The following is an 18002-nucleotide window of genomic DNA, read 5'->3' on the forward strand; positions in this document are numbered from 1 at the left end:
GCTGCAGACAATTCGGGGACAGATTTTTCAAAGTGATCCCTTCAGATTTCATTTTACAACAGGAAGGAATCCCTACAAGACCTTTCCCTCACACAGAAAAACTGAGTGTTACAAAACCTTCCTGCAGTCGGCAATATTTCTTATGTACACAGGTTAATCCTATAGGTTGATGGAGGCAAAGTGAAACTGCAAATGGTCTTTGGTGCAGCCCTGCACCGTTGCACACAGCCTGGAGGCCGCCTTTCTAGTAAGCTTGGTGCCGTTCTTCTTGTAGCATGTCCTTCAGGAATGGCTGTCCCCTCCCGCTTTTAAGTTATGGATAGGAAAACATGACCAGCAGTATAGGATACACTTACAACATCTGCTAAGTTGCACAGCTACTCACAGCCACAGAGTAAATCCTACCACTCCCAAGCAGCAAATGAGACCAAACATTGAGCCTGCTTTGCTTATCCCAGTAAGGAGCAAATGTAGAAAGGAAGCAGTACTTAAATGTCAGTGGGTTCAGTTGCTAACCCCAGGGATTTCACTCTGCCACATGCCAGAGTCATGCCCCTGATCAGCAAGACGCATGAGCCGCCCCAGACAAAAGGCTCATTCAAAGCTCCAGCGTTGCATCTGCTGCCACGTTTAAAAGGAGGAGGGAGGGAGTCGCAGTCTGAAGTGCTAGAAATGTTTAAACTGCGTACGAGGGGAAATCAAACTATGAATGACACTTGCCCTGCACAACGTACCGGCACTGGCAGCACAAGGGCGCGCCGCAATTATGCAAACACTTGAGAGCAGAACGCAACTCTGGGATGTGAAGGAAGGAGCACAGAGGCGTACGCACCAGCCAGATGGCACCCTGAGCAAGGGTCTTGGCAGCTATTTCAGAAGAGACAAAAAGCAGATGTTTCACAAAAGCTCACTTTCCAGGTTTATTAAGTAAAGTTAACTGAATTGTTTTCATTTTGTGGGGATTCCTTTCCGTCTAACCTGGTGGGTTAGCAGAGTTGCACAGAATCACGGTTGGACTGTGATAACCCAAATACAACTTTGGCTCATCTCACCGCTGACACATATGGAATGACTTGGGGGTTATTACATGCTGTGTCTGCTTGAGGCAGGTACATGTACAGATCAGCACAAGTTGCAAATGATAGTTTACATCCTTTCAAAACAGAGCAGGGCATTCAGCAAATGCACTGCAATGAGAAGACATATGAAAAAGAAATTATACAGACTTGCAAATACATAAGAAGTTCAAGAGATGCAAGAAACCTCAAACACAAGAAATGTCAAGGGGGGAAAAAAACACTTAATTTCAGACACAATGTGTTCAAATGAAAACCCAGCTGTAATTTAAATTCCCTTCAAAATGGGAAACATACAGTAATGCAATTAAAGAGAAACCAGGTCTCATCCTGGGAGAGGTGTGTCCGAAAACACTGATGCACAAACAGGTTCAGAGTTCTAAGCAAAATGTCCCTGGGCATTGGTGTACTTGACTCTTGGAGCCAGAGCAAAGCAATTCATTACACTTGCTGGACTGCTGGGCCTACTGCTGGGTCTTGGTGGTATAACAGCACGTAGGATTCCAGATGTCAGAGAGAAGGCAGCACACAAACTGCTGGTTACTGGGAGAAATGCCACAGGCCACATCTCCCAGGGATTGACTAGAGTAAGGACACCTAATTTTGGTAGCCTGGCCTCCACTGCACACAACGTTAGTGTAATGTTCTGCAAGGTTCTTCAGTTCTTAGCTCACTCCTTTCTCAGCCTGAGTTGTTTCTGTCTTGTGCATGAGCACAACTGGCCGTGCAAAATGATCCAAAAAACATAAGGGACAGGACCAAAGAAAACTGGCTGAACCTGGGGCTGACTTTCAGCTCCTATTTCCAAATATCAGTTAAAGGTTGGAAATTTATCTACAAAAGAAATCATATAAATGAAATAAAAAATGGCACCGTCCACAAAATAAAAAAAAAAAAAAGAAAAATCTTACAACACAGCCTCGTAAAAATGGCTTTGCAACGAGAGCTCAGTCACAAAATGAAGGGTTCTAGCTCTTCGTACATCAGAAGAGGAAACAAAGCTAAAAAGTACTAGTCCACATTCTCTTAATAAGTTAAACTTACTTTCCCTCCCCCTGTCTACAAAAGGGGTAGAAGCAAAGGGGAAAAGAGGCTACCAAAAATTAAAAAAAAAAAAAAGAAAAAAAAGAAAAAAAGAAATAAAGGAGAGAGAAGGAGAGAGCGCGCGCGAGAGAGAGAGCAGTCTGTGGTCAGAGGCTCAGAGCAGAGCTGAGTTCCTTTTAAGGGTTTAAAAGATGCAAAACAGTTCCTCAAAAGTTCCCTCTCTTCAACAGTTAGTTCAATGCTGTAGCCATAGAAACTCAAGTATATATTGGAGGAGAGATTCTTTCAGGCAGATCCACCATCATCTGGAGGGCTGCTCAGCGTGTGTTAATCCTCAATGATTATGGGTTCATCGTTCATGGGCTGGCGTAGCTGCACTGCCTGGATGGGCCGGAGGATAATAGGCTTGTAAGGGCGTCTGGCGGCTCGCTTGGCTTCAGAGGAGGAAAGCAGCTTGCGGATTTTCCTGCAGACAGTAAGGAAGAAAGGAACCAATTACAGAGGCTGGACACTAAGGTAGGTTTCTCTATTTCTCTAAGTGAAACCAGGCCTGCACATGCAGAGGCTGCTAGCTAACGGGATGGGCTGATGCTATTTATTTCAGCAATGTCTTCCCCAGGGAACTTTTGTTTTCTGATTTATAAACCCACCAATGAAGAGGAAATTGCATTCTCTGCTCCAGAATCCTTCCCCTGCAGAGCAGAAGGCATTCTGGTCCAGCCTCATAGAACCAGGGTCTACTGCTGTACATATAACACATTAAATAGTTATGACAGCCAGTTTCCATATCACTAATTTATTTTGATGCACACAGACACATCAGTTGGACATGCTGCAGGCAGCTTTGTGGGAATTTACAAAGCCAAGTTACAACCAAGCCTCTTCTGGCAATGCTGGTCACTTCTTCTGCTAATCCATCTCTCACGGAGCTCGCTGACATTCCCCAGCCACAAGCAGGTGCACACAGCTGCCTCTTCAAAAGAAACCCGTCACAGCACGAGCCAGCAACATTTGGTCTCCCATGGAGCTACACCTAAAGGCTGAGCTGCTGCAGGGGAGCTCCATGACAGCCACCAACCAGTGAACCAATACTGGAGCCTTTTCCCCCCACAGGGAACACTAACAGGGTGTCTCCCCCTCTTATTTCTCCTACACTGTGAGTGCCCAACCCAGAAATGGGTAATATTCACGTCTTATATTTGTTAAGAGTTTCCCTATATGTTACAAGACTAGCAACAAGTCTTTTCAGACACATGAAGCAGTTTTCTATATGAAGAGAAAGTAAAAGAGAGAGAAGAGAGGGGACATACCGATATTTTAAAATTAGCAAAGTAAGGTTGAAAGAGACAATACAGAATGATTACTTTTTTCTTTTTGTCAATACCAGGCTTAGAGCTAAAGGAAGTATCCAAAAAAAAAAAAAAAAAGCCAGAACAAAAAAACCAAACCAAACCAATAACAAAAAACCCCCGCAACACCCCCACCCCCCCTCAAAAACAGCAACAATGAAAAATGTACTACGTAATTCAAGTGAGGCATTCATTTCCAGAGGACGTTGTGGTGGTCAAAGGCATTTAGAGATTAGAAAGGAAAGCGATAAATAGTCACAAGAGTAGTCCCCCAGTACCCACTATACACAGCCTTCAGTTCAGGCTGAACTGGGGCAACAAGGAGGGTCTGATAAGGAAGCACTGCCTAGCCTTATAGGCTCCTACCTTAACAATTTTTTTACTTACTGTGATAGACGTGATACTGCCCTAGAGGAAGGGCAGCCACATAGCTTTATAGTCCACAACTCAACCATCTATAACCCCAAAGGTAACTTTTACATTTCTGGTTAGTCAACATTGCTGGAGTCAAGAAACCCTTTTTTTGGATGTGTTGGGGTTTTACTGTTTTGGTTTGGTTTTTTAAATGGAAGAGATACAGTCTATGTGAGCTGATGTCTATCACTGTGCTATTTCTGTATTTGAGATGTGCTGGTTGCTGAAGAAACTGGTCAAAATACATTTCCCCCAAATATCTACCCTTATCACCACCAGCACTGACAAATCAACAACTTCAGCTGAAGATTTTGAATCAGCTCTGGTCAGATTTGGTCATCTCTTCCTTGCTTTTTCTGCCCACTGAGCAGAACAAGTCTGCTACACAGCACTTACACAGAGACAAGTCTTTTGTTTGCTCAGTGTCCCCATTTCTCCAGTGCCTTCTAAAGTTGAAAGGCCACAGGGTGGGGAGAGGAGAGAACAAGGTGGAAAAGTGGCGGTGGGGAGAAAAAATAAAATCTTGATGTGATGATTTTTTCCAAGACTCATTTAGCTGAAGTTGATCTTTCAGCCAGCACGGCTTCTTACAGTATCCGCATGTGCTCAATTAGACACGCCACCATCAGAAACACGTCTCGTAGCAGTTCTAGATTCTGATCAGGTCACCCACTGCCTCCGCTTGCATAAATTATAAATGCCAAATTCCTTACTGTGAGGCTTGAATTCAAAAACTTATTCCTTTCAATTGACCAACTTTTCAAACTCCTCTCTCAAAGCTATCCAGTTTTCTAGCACCATTCTCAACAGTGCTATACAAAAAGGGGAGGAGGAGGGGTGTAAAACTTTAGGAAAACCTACTTTCTGTGACTGAAAACACAGCCTGACCCTCAGCTGGAGGATGATATGCAGATATGGCTGCTAGATTGATTGCTATGGAGCCAACACAAAGCTCAAATTGTTTCAGAGCTCACAAACAAGTCTTACATTCTTGACACTGGAATGCAGCAGATGGTTCAGGAAAAAGTTAGAGGTGAAATGCCTGACAGAAAACCCGTGCCGCTTACAATGCTACATCGCTCAGGCTTCCCTGCTTTTCAACAGGCTGCCAAACATCTCCTTTCAGCACTCATCAGTCAGCTAAGCAGCAAGGCTGTCAGACAAAGAAGCCCGTTCTTTTTTTTTTTTCTTTTAAATGGAAGAGATAAGGTCTTACTGAGCTGATGTCTATCACTGCGCTACGATTTCTGTGTTAGAGATGTGCTGGTTGCTGTGGGACTGATCTTTCCTGCCTCTGTCAGTGGTTCTGTGTGAGCAGACGATTCTGTGCCTTTACAGTAAATTGTTCTCACGACCAACATCACACTTGATGAATATTCTCACTGTTCTGTACACATCAAAGGGCAGGACCTTGTAGTAGTACTGAGACATTACTACCCCAGACCTGCAGTATTTCTTATGGGTTGGACGGTAAAGATGTCAAGAAGTGTTTTGTAGATGCAGGATTATGAAATAAGCCTTGAGTATATAAGGACTGAATTAGAGACTGTGTACCCTGCATCCACAATGGCGTGTGAATTTGCCAGAGCTGCAGGTCTGTAACGGGATCTTGGAACCTCTTTACCAGAGCAAGATGACAACAGGAATAAGGAAACTGCTTCCCCTGAGAATTAAATACTTCTCTCACTTTAGTTGCAATTATATATGGGATTCCACTGCTCACTTTCACAGCATCTCACAGAAACAGAAAAGAAGGGAAAGACAAGGTAAAGATATGAGCTGGTGTGAAATGCACAGTTGCATTAAAGGTGTCCATAGGAACAAGTCTGACAAGGAAATTAATTTCATGTTTCTTCTGAGTTCCAATGAGGGGGCTTCCTGCACTGAAATCTGATGATCCAATAGATCAGTGGTTAGTAACTTGAACGTTACCAGTCTCAACTTGTCTATGAAGCCAGTCTTTGACACTAGGCCCACAGAATAGTCACTTGAAATGCTTTGCAGGCTAAGGAGGAGGTTGGGGATGTCAGGACTCTATGCACTTCATGCTGAACAAATGAATACTCAGAGTAGCACCAAATTTAGTAGTACCAGAAGAGATGAAGTACTCAAAAATCCTGACCTCCTTGGTCACCTTTGAGGGCTCAGACATCCAGTAATTCCCATGTCTATCTCTGCTAGGTACTGGAGGGAAAGGTAAGTGCTTCTCTGCCTGTTGGGGCACTGATACTGAAAGCGTTGATAACTCCAGGCTTTGGACACAGACAAAAGCCAAAGAGCACCTCTGCTTGCAGAGAGGGCTGAAAGGCAGGGCTGCAGCTTTGCTCTGACCTTCTTCGAGGTCACCCAGGAGAGAGGCATCAAGTTCTTGGGAGGAAAACACACACGCCTACGTCTCCACCTTTCTCACCACACCCAGGAGCAGTCCTCCCTTCCTAGGAATAACACAGTACTGGGAACACACACACAAAAGCTTTGCTTTAGGGATCAGGCCACACAGCTTCCACTGCTCTGTCAGCAGCCTGTAAACAGAGCTTAAAGTGAAAGTCATGCAAGGAAGGTTTCTTCTTCTAATTTTATCCTGTGGGCAGAGTAACAAGAAGGACTAGCAGAAGCAGTACCACCAGAGGAGGAAGATGGACACCGCAGGGCTAAATCTCACCACTACTGGTGGCAAATATCAACCACCAACGAAATGAGGCAACTCAGCCCCCAAAAACCCTGCATCATTTGTAGGTTTCAGTACTCAGACACACGACGAGACCTTCCGAGAGGTAATACGCAAGAGGGCATACAGAGCTCTACATATAGCAGGCTCTGTTCCTCAGCACCTGTGTGCCAGAAGGCCCTAATCCTGTTACTGAGACACTGTGGTAGGACCTCCAAAGGCATTTATAGGTCTGAACCAGGTGAACTTCCCACCTCACTATTCCTCCCCTTATTGCCCATCTCTTACAGGAACTGCTCTGGAAGAAGAAGAATCTACTTTCTCTGGAATGCAAGTGCATGATTAGGCACACCAGACATGATCAGGTATATCACAGCCTTTACCACCTCAACACACACAGGCAGTGGTCTCTGCATTCAGTCTGAGCAACAGATCTGCTGAAGAGACCCCTGTCTAACCACAAAATCAGCTGCAGCACCCACAAGGAACACAAACCAAAAGACCTCCCCTTAAATCCTCTGAAATACCAAGCTTCCTACCTGGTTTCTTCAGTGGCCATGTAAAAAACATCATCTGGTGCATCAATCCAGTTCATCCTCCTCCTTTTCACTGGAGGCATGGATCCACCACGAATTAATCGGACTTTTGTTGGGTATGATTTCCCATTGAGCAGCAAGTTTCGGCTTGGTCCCTAACGTGATACATAAAAGAATACAATTATGGACTGCAACAAACCTGCAGTAGCATGTGATAAGCACTCAAAGGAAAAGCAAATTAAAGTTTTTAGATCCATTGTTGAGAGTTTACGATAAATATTTCCCCTCTTGCCCATGACTGAATACAGAATTCACATAAAAGCAATTGTCCACAAGCAGTAGAAGTTAGGCACCTTCAATACACAATAGGACAGCAATATTCCAGCGACAGGACAAATAATAAATGGAAGGCATTACCAATAATCTGTTGCTTGTGTCTGAAAGATGACATGAAGTTCGAAAGATTGAGAGTAAGACTTAGATTTCAGATACTACCATAAATCTAGAGCAACTCTATTGATTTCAGGGAAGGAAATCTAGCTACGCAGCAAATCAAATATAAAAATCAGAATTTACAGTTATTCTGGTGTACCAAACTTACCCATATCCATTTTGTTCTAGGGAGGTTAATATTTAATGAGGATAGTATATAATTAAATATGTTGCTGAAAACAAATCTACTATTACAAAGCTTAGCAGCTCTCATCATAAAATCCTTTTAGCATTTAACACCACAGATTTCCCATATATAACACATTTGCTTTGCGAATCAACACAGGTATCATTTTCCAGACCCACAGTAGCCCCTTTCCACTCAACTGGAAAAACACGAGCTGTTATTAAAAGAGGTGCAGATGAAAGGGAGCAAAGTATTAAGCTTCTCAAATGCAGCTGTCCTTGATCATTTGAAGTCCAGTTCTGCTGCCCCTCTTCCTGCTGATTAGCACATTGAGAAATCCCACTGAAATCAGTAACACTGGACAGTTGGGAAAGATGCAAAATAAGGCCCCAGAAAATTTGATATGCATAAATAAAAGCTGGTCAGAAAACACCCCAGTAGAAGTTTAATTCTGGTATTTCACAGGTCATCATCCGAGGTCAGACCATCTCCCCAGATGCACCAAGGCTTTCCCTTCTGCCCACAAAATGGGAAACTGAGCATGTACACGAGGGATGTCTGGCCTGGGAGATCCACCTCAAAAGGAAAGGTGGGGACATGAGGTATTCAAGTCCTTCAGTGTCAGGTTATGGCAAAAGCTCAATCAAATTTTAACACTTTGCCTTAGAAAGGGAAGGCTTCAGTCTGTCAACCAAGGAAAAAAACCCAACAAAACCCTATGTCTATCTCATTTTTATCTGGGAAAACAAAAAAATGATAATTTTTTTTTTTTGACCAGCCTTAATCAACTGTGCTAGCAAGATCTACTTCCTGTAGAAAATTAGGGCTTTAGAGCTAAACAAACAAAACCCCACCTTTAAAAATCCTAAGCTCTTTAAAGTTGCAGTAACAGTTTAATTTCTTAGTTGCCCAGCTCCATGTTATACAAGACAACTTCGGCACCACAGCAGACCACTGAAATACTTCAAGAATTGCTTTTATATTAGAGATTTATTAAGGAAAAGGTTTCAAATAAAAAGCTTTCTGTTGTTGGTTTTTTTTCTTTTTACTCCCTCCAGATTTCTCCAAGAAAATCCTTTCATTAGTGTTGCAAATGATATTTCCTCTGCACGTGCTACATATACAGGAGAACAACTCTGGAGAAAGTTCTTGGAAATACCTAGAAGGGGCACCCCTGTGCTTCCAGGTTGCCTTTTCTCTACCTGCACAGAGCAATCTGTTTCAAATGGTGTATCCTCAAATGTGGACCTTTAATGTTCTGTTCAGTAGCACAATTCATCAAGCAACCAGAAATCAAGGCAGTTCAGGGGTTTCACCCTAAAACACCTAAAAAGTGTTAGGTCATCACAGATTTCTCCCACTGCACTGAGTTGGTTTATTCAGCAGACACAAACAAGTAGCCAGTCTCCTCAGTGACAAGAAATGAAGCTGAATTCATGGAAGAATACAATTTACCACTTCAGATCAGATGCTCAAGTAACAAACCAAACAAATGCTTTGTTATTACAAGCAGACTAGCATGCTCAAGTTATAGCCTACCCTCATAATACTGCACACTATCCGAGAACATTATTAGATTTATTAATGCTTGTGATCACTGTTCAGTGACCATCAGTCATACCTGTTGCTGATTGACCCATGTCAGAGCGACTCTACTGACGCTAACACATTGTGGCAGTTCACCTAATGAGGCAAGCTCCACTTTATCAACACCAGAAGATCATTTTTGGGGAAAAAAAAAATTTATGCTTGAAGTTCTCTCCCAGAAGCCATGCGTAAGCTGGGAAAGTGATGCACAGGCTTTGCACTGGTCCCTTCACACTGAGGTGAATTTCACGAGAAAGCATTTTGCCAGAGACGCATCAATCAGACTGGCTATTTGCTTCTGTCTTTTGATAAAACTCAGCATAATGGATGAAAGGCTAGGAATAATTTTTACTCAAAAAAAAAAAAAAAGAACATAAAAGACAAGCATTCTCAGCAGACAACTTGCACACCAACTTCCTTTAAAAAAAAAAAAAAAAAAAAAAAAAAGAAACTGTTTTCCAAACAAACCCTTCCATCATTTAAACCTTCCTCCTTCAGGGAAACACATTCCACCTAGAAACACATCCCAGAGCTTTGCTATAAACAGCCACTCAGTTTCTGTATGAGCAGAAACAAAATGTTCCATTCAAAATAGAATCTCATTTATATATACATAGATAGATAGATTTGAGGTTTAGATTGTATTTAACCACTTGGATGTTTCACATACCCCAAAATATATTTTTTTATATATACTTTTCAATTAATTGGGAAGTATGACCAGCTGCAAACAGCAAAGACGGAAGTGAAACGCTACAGTTTAATGGGGTGTTCTATCTAGCATGGGTTAGTAATTCTTCTTTTCCCTGTTTTGGTTAAATGAACATTCTCTTACCATTTGTCTGGTTTGTCCGTGGTTAGGCAGACCTAACAAACAGGAAAGAGAATAGAGCTGGTAAGACCATTGCTTTTCCAAGACAGAAAAAAGTACAAAATCAAAACACACGCAGCTATGATTGCAACTGTGTTGTTTTGCTAAAGCAAGAGTTGTCTACCAAACTACCTTCTCCCCTCCTACAAAGGTAACTGAGAAAAGAGCTTCCTTCACAACATGGTTTGAAAAGCAGAGGTCCCAAGTTAAAAACACGTTCCATTCGCGCAGTCTTTTCTCCATTTACTCCCACCTTTCTTCAAACTACCACTAAAAGTACACCTCCTCTTTCAGATCTGAGGTTATCCTCAAGTCTTAGGAAAAAAAACGGGTGTTCTGTTTTAGTTTTGGAGGAATTTACTGACATCAAGAAGGAGAAAGTGGAAGGTATTATACACTGTCAAGACAGCAACAAATAAAATCCTTCCTATCATCCTTAGATCCCCAGGGAACTCTTCAGCTCAGATGTTAGCTACAAGCTGTTAGCAAACAGACTGTATCTGCTGAACCTACCACAAGTAAATACTTTCATAGGCTTAGCTCCATCAGTCACAGAGCACAGCGCCTCCAGCTATCACACAAAGCCCTTGCCCAGTAACACCAACAGCACCATAAAGGACCAAGTACAATGGCTTGATTTTACTAGCTTATTTGCTATACTATCAGATACCCTATCTATCATCTTGCCATAGCATATGTACTGAACTGTACTTTACATATAGACCTTGTAGGACACACAAAGGTCTTGGGATGTAAGAGAATGACGTGTTGCTATAAGGCAGCAGGGTATGGCACGGAATGGACTGGGAGACCTAATAAACCTTTTTGTTAGCACTCTTTAGTTTTCTAAGATGCATGCTTGCAGAAAACGCCATTTCATTAACATCAGTGCACCAAACCATCTTTCTCAGCCGCTTCTCACCGAGAACCAAAACGCCAGTACATCAAATCCAACAGGTACTACAGGACAGGCACCAGCAAATGTTGTCGCTGGCTGCAACAGTTATCAGTATGAATTATGCTTTCACATTTGTAGCAAACTTCCCAGCTTGACTTTTGAAACTTCCCATTGCTAGTGAGTTAAGCTGTGATGAAAGAGCAAAGCTTTTTAAAGAATCCAGCAAAAATGAACTTTTACAGTTCATGGTCTGTACTCCAACAGATTCCTTGAGGTTCTACTTGGTAAAAACAAACACCATCTACTCACAGCAAGTATGCTAGGAAACACATGGCACAGCAATGTATCAGGAGGGAGAAAGGCGGAACGGGACATTTTCTGAGCATTGAGTATCACGACATCACATTAAAACCAACAGTTTATATCAAGTGTATTTTCCACTCTGTGTAGATGTATGCTGTTAGCTACTTCAAACATCAAGACACACAGTTTCAATTTTTGCAGCATTTTTGTGCCTAAGTATCCACAGAGATAAAGAAATAGCTGCCAAATAAGACCACCAGTAACAACCTTCAGATGTCGACAAAGGCAATGTAGGCGCCAGATAATCATTCCTTTTTACATGGGAGCAGCGATCGCATCCAAAACACAGCTGTGAGCAGCCGTTTGAGATGGATGGACAAAGAGCTCCACGGATGCTGGGAAACAGCACAGCCAGCAGGATGCAACCTGAATCTGTTGGCTTCAGAGCGAAGCTCTAGCACTTGTTTTTTCTTCCCCCTTCCCTAACAGAAAGATAACATTTTCTCCATTCACAGGAGCTACAAGAGGTGTAAATCAACTAATGCTAGTCCCTGGATTGAAGCCACACATTTCATTTTAACCACACTCCAGATCAGCAACTTTCTTGTACTAAGAACATTCTTGATGCCAGAAAAGACTAGCCTACAGGAGCAGCTGATACACGGCTGCTGTGATGACTATTGCTGGTTGTACAACAGAGAGTGAACAGTGCTATTCCCGAGTAGAAGAATTAACCCAGAATATTCCATGGTGAGAAGAGATGTTGAGACTGATACAAACTGAGCGAACGCTGAGCAGAACTGCTACTTACTCTGAGCCCCAAAGCTTCAGAGCCCTCGAACAGCAAAGAAGAAGTGCGAATAACAGGGACACACCTCACCCCCTAAGCTGTAATTTCCAGGATAAAGCTGCCCATGACAACCTTTTGATCCAGTAAAACAGGACACAAAACAAAGTTACAGTTTCAATACAACTTATACTCTTGTTATCACAGTAATAAGGTATCAATTACCACATTAATCTTAGCTATCTGTGAATTTTCCCTTTAGTCACACTTCGATAACTGGAGTTTGAAAGACTGAAAACAGACACTAAAAAGACTAGCTTCAGTTTCCAATTAAAAAAAAAAAAATCACACTAAAAGCATATGCAGATGAAGCACTGCTATTAAATGAGCAACTTTTACCCACAATGGTCACCAAAGAGATGCAGAGAGACAGCATAACATCTGTAACCCATTGCAGAACAGCTGTCAAGTCAACAGGATGCATCTGTACTGGAAACAATGGATTCTCAGCCAAAATTTCTTGGTGGCTTCTGTGTGAGAGATGAGGTCTGCGAGACAGGCACCTCTAAGAACTAAACCAATCCTCCGTCTCGGGGTTAAGGAGTGGTACAGACAGGTAACTCACCATGTGAAACAGTTCTCCCCAAGGTGATTGCCCCATTTTCACAGATCAAGGTTTGAGAGAGAATTCTCACACACATGCATCCAACAAGCAGGTTAAAAATACAAGACAGCGTATGAATATAAACCAGAAGTAAAATACATCAGGGTTCTGGCAGCTCCTCTCCAGGAAAAAAACCCTGTCTTTAACTATTCTATGGAGGGATGTCTAGAGAAGCCACAGGGTAGAAAACATGAACATTCCTTTCGATGATATATAAGGTCCAACTGCTTGAATTTACATAGCTCCACATCAGAAACAACACTAACAGCCTCCAAATGAGATATATTAAAAAAAACAAAAAACAAAAAACAACAACCATACAAAAAAAGGAGGTTTTTCTTCAGGATTGACCAAACCTTTAAAACCACAAAGTGTAAAGGTCTACAATGATGAATCTAAGCAGGTCTTCCACTCTTTTGCAGCCAAAGAAATTGAAATATACTTTGAAAACTCAAGATAATTTTTTTTTTTCCCATAGCACTGAAAAAACCCCAAAGCCCTAGAAAATCTCCTGCCATTCAATTCCTCCTGCCAGTCTCCTCTATACACTGAAATAAAGAGGAAGTCCCAGAGGATAAAATGAAGGTAAATTAAAGGTATATCTGCAGATAAGCATAAATGTCCTTTGCTACAGATGATTCTACATTGTTACTGAAATGGCAATAAAAACACCTAATCACAGTACAGAGATTAATTGACAACCTCAGAGCATGCCTCTACTCCCCACAGCTTAGTGACAAAGACCTTAGAATGTTCCTCTAGCATAAGCACAATTACAGAGATTTTGGCTCAAAACCAGTCACAGCAGGTTACTATGCCCTAATAATCCTTTCATTCTTGAAGTATCAAAGCTGCAGATGAATATACTTTCACCCAAAGAAACACAGGTGGGGAAGGACTATCACAAACAGCAAAACAAGTCTCTTACTACTGTTGCTTTGCAGCTTTGTTTTATCTTTTGGGGATGGGGGGAACCACCTCTCAGTCAACCAACCTGTTTCTTTTCCTAAATCTCATATCATTTGAATCTAATGCTTTCAGATTTGTTAAAAAAAAAATTAAAATGAGAGAATACCTAAACTTCCAGCAGCAACTAGAGCACCACCCCAAGAGCAGGAGTAGGTAATAGTTGGAACCTGACAACACAGAGTGGACTGGGGGAATGTAATTTCCCTAAGGGAAGCATACCAGTACATCTGGTCCCACTGGACGCCTAAGAGTAGACATGCATGCTCTTTGCTGATCCAGTCCCATCCCCTGCGAGTCCAGCGAGAGGACCTCAGCATCTGAATGGCAGCATTCAAAAATTACCCCCACTGCTCAAATTCAGCTTGCTTTTTTGCCAACTCCACAAAATACACAACTGCCATTTCGAGAAGAAGGAGAGCCTAAACCCTCAGCAGCATGCCCAACGCAGACTGGAGTGCAGGGATATTTCCATGAAGCTACTACAGCAAGCATCAAGAAGCTGCAGAATAAGCACCAACCATGGCCACTTTTCTATGTCGGCAGAAACCTTCCAGTGCTTTTCCATGCCTGAACATACATACTGCTGCCTGTATATTTACCAACCATTTCATAGTTCGGCACAAGAAGTCTGTACAGAGCTGCTAGTACCAAGGAGGAAGAGTAGCCCAGCTTCTAGTCACTGGACATAACTTGGAGTTGTTAAATTTATATTTACTGAAATGTACTAACTCCAATCTTAAGCATATCCACCACACACAAAAATATGGGTCCTTCATCTCATGTTAACAAAATTAAAACCTTTTTTTTTTTTTAACCAATCAGGACATCAAGCAGTCACAGATGGCATTTTGTTTTTAACGTCTGTTTACCGAAGTATCATGCAGAACATGCAATATGCAGTAACATTCATAAGCACATCTTCAGTCACAATGATTGTAGAGAATTTAACACACACTTTCACAACCAACAAGTTTACTATACTAAAATACACTGCTTTCAAAAATCCATACACTCTTCATATGCATTTTCCTTTTCCAAAAGTAATCCTCCTCCTGGGATTCCATCCTTCCCAGCAGTAACAAAAACATCAACAGTACCACATTTGTGAGCAAGCTAGGAAAAAAAAATAAAAATTCATGCATGAATGAGGCTTGATGAACAAGGATTTCACTTCCAAGTTACTGGTTCACTTGAAATAGTCTCTGTGTGTTGACATATACACACATCAGTTCTTGCAAGCTTATAAGAATGCTTTAGTACCCTTCTCTTTCTTAAACTGCCAAGAGTGTGTTACTGCTGTGAGCAGATTGAGTGTCCATGTTCTAACAATCAAAGGCTATAAACTTTCAGGAATTCAAGTGCAACAAGCAGAACAGAGCATAAATTGTAATAAACACCACCTAGACTAATGTTGGTTTTTTTTTAAATTCTGTTGTACATAAAAACAATGTTAAAATTGCAATTTACTTACCTAAGTAAGTTCCTACCAAGATTGGCAAAGGAAAAGGAAAAAAAAAGATTTAAGGTTAAAAAAAGGAAAGATTCACATAGTTCAGAATACAGTAGCCCAGCCCCATGCAACAAATACAGAAATACAGACTGTTTTGGTTGTAAAGAAACATGGAAGTGACTGCAGTTCTCTGTTGGACAGATAAACTCAAGACAACATTAAACAAACAGTAACTCCAAATGAGAGATTCCACAAAGAAGAGCTTTAATTTTGGGTAAGTAGTGGTTCACTAGCCACCTCCTTCCACTAACCCTTGCATGTTAACATTGTTGGATTTTGACAGTACTTCCTAAAATGCTTGGTCTAACAGTTCACATTAATTTGCTTCACAGTACCTCTCAGATGATGTGTTTGTTATGCAAAGCTGTACCTTCTGCTAAGAGCACTTCAGGGACCCTACTAATACTTTCTGGTCAGTGACATCCAACTACAATGAGTCAGTAGCCACCCTTGGACAAGTATGTTGAGAATGGAGAGCTGCTATCTATCTTGGTGTCAAGTCAATCAATACTATCCACCTTCATTCCTAAAAGATCATCACAGTATATTCTGTCTGTCTGTAACACACTAAGTGGTTAAAAAATGAGACAACAAAACCATGCACCTCACTGCTTTAGGATTTGCAGAAACCACTGAATTATTCACTGTTCTTAGAATTGGGAATATTACACATCATATACCTATATCTATGTGTCTGTGCGTGTGTAATATATATATGTGTGATATGTATCACACATGTAGATTCCACTTAATTACAAATTCAGGCTTTTTACTATCCAGGGCATTTGCAATTCTGCCATTGCATTGTTATACATTCATCTCCTCTCATCGTAATTACACCTGCTCCCTACCATTGCCTTGGGATATGCACTCTCCTCTCTCTCAACCAACATTTGCATCTTACTCCATGTCATCCCTCATAAATTAAATGGTTTTCACCAGTTGATCCATAGAGCATGATGCCCATCACCTGATTTCATTTCCATATCTTTCTCCATAAGACCAAAAGAAACTGATCACAGCATCACAGCTAAGCTGAAGGCAAGTCAAAAAAGTTTCACTTAACATCTGAATACAAAATCCTATGTACAATTCTCAAAAATAATCTGTACTTTTGGTATATAATGTAAAGCAGGGAAGTCGCACAGGCACAGTTCTTGGGGTCTCCAAAAAGCATTTCAAGCAACTTGTCATTCTTCCCAGCTGTGCTGCTGCTGGCAAGAAACAGTCATTCTTTTAAGAAGCACTGAACATTTTCTCTCTTGACACTAGTCAGCATTACTCTGGTCCAGATACCAACAGCTAAAGCCAGGACTTTTCTCCAGTACCCCATGTATCACATTACTCATTAAAGGACCAATGCTCCCTGCTGTTTACAGTCATTCCTGCATGGGCTGATTTCCTTTGTCTGGGCCAAAGGAAGGGCAGCCAGGACCACTGCTGATAAAGGCAGAATTTTAATGCAATTTATGCATACAGGTAAGTCCATGCTTTCTGCAAGGTCTAAGTCAGCCACAAAAAAACTCTGAGATAAGCCTGGTCACCTACAGAGCTAATGCTAGAAAATTTCCTTATATTCCCACCTCGATAGCTGTTTTTGATCAAGAACAGTATTTCCACTTCCATGCTTATCTCTTGATAATTAAACTAATGCCATGCTAGGCTGATGAATGCTTCCAGTTCTAGGAGTTCATTCATATTTCCCCAAAAGGAGGTGAGAAACAATGAACCAGAACGTTAAATGAGACTGACATTCCATTTTGGTTTAGAAATCCTCAGTAGCAGAAGCAAGGTATTCCAACAGTTAATTAACCTCACTCAAAAATTTGCAGCTTGTTTCTAGCCAAAGTTTTTCTACTGTACCTTCTGGCTACTGCAGCTCATTATTCCATTCCCAGCTAGACTAAAAAGCCCTCTATTATTACACTTCTGCTGCTCCTGTCAGCAGAGACAAACATCTACAACTTCCACTTTGATAAAAGCATTTTCCATTATACAGTGTGTTTTCCAGTCCCTTCACCGTTTTCACGACTCTTCTATAAACCCTCTCCAATTTTCAGCATTCGATCCGCTACCATTTTATCAATGCAAGTTTGTTGCTGGGAAAAGCCTTCCCTTTATTTCAGCTACTCATTCATGTTCTCTCTCTTTCTGCCAATTTTAGAGTGCATGTGATGACCCTGAAAAACAGATTTGATTAGATGAAAGCTAACGTGGTGTAAAAGAGAGGGGAAAAAAATAAAAATCTAACAATGCTCCCTCCCTTCCCCCAGTAGAAATTTGCATAAACAAGTATCACGCAGACCCCATAACTGGATAGCTGTAAGGAAAAGTAAACAGGGTCCAGAACATAAGACATCCTCTCTATCTCTCTAGAGGAAGTTTCATGGCAAATATTGTCAGTCAAGCTCCAGAACACTAATGAAAAAGCAATGAACTATAATTTTTTAACACCTCACTGTATTTGACAGCTTATGAGACTCCATGTACTTTTCATGCTCCAAAAATAGGATTCTGCAGCAATTTGTCCATGCTAATCTAATGTTGAAGGAGAGCTGGGAAGGGCATTGTACACCTGATGATGCCAATGTGATTTAAAGAGGGAAACAAAATAGATGAAAGGACTACACCCTTCTTATAAAATAGAGTGGAGGTAGTAAGGCAAGACGAGATTAAGAACATTTTCCCATTCTTGGAATTCAAGCAC

At 41.4% G+C, this 18002-nt stretch overlaps 1 protein-coding gene across 7 annotated transcripts in view; it reads right to left on the reverse strand.

The window, feature by feature from the left end:
* Positions 1 to 904: 904 nt before the first annotated feature.
* Positions 905 to 18002, reverse strand: part of MTA1 (metastasis associated 1) — an 86635-nt gene continuing 69537 nt past the window's right edge. For 5 of the 7 annotated variants that reach the window (XM_075038386.1, XM_075038382.1, XM_075038388.1 and 2 more), the window contains 4 exons: positions 15257 to 15268; positions 10129 to 10160; positions 7091 to 7242; positions 905 to 2586 (listed from right to left, as the gene is read on the reverse strand). In XM_075038386.1, coding sequence (XP_074894487.1) covers positions 2448 to 2586; positions 7091 to 7242; positions 10129 to 10160; positions 15257 to 15268 — 335 coding nt within the window. In that variant the 3' untranslated portion in view covers positions 905 to 2447. The remainder of the gene's footprint in view (positions 2587 to 7090; positions 7243 to 10128; positions 10161 to 15256; positions 15269 to 18002) is intronic. The other 2 variants (XM_075038384.1, XM_075038387.1) reach the window with 2 other exon arrangements.

This window comes from Buteo buteo, chromosome 10 (assembly GCF_964188355.1).
Source record: "Buteo buteo chromosome 10, bButBut1.hap1.1, whole genome shotgun sequence".
NCBI classification, from domain to species: Eukaryota; Metazoa; Chordata; class Aves; order Accipitriformes; family Accipitridae; genus Buteo; species Buteo buteo.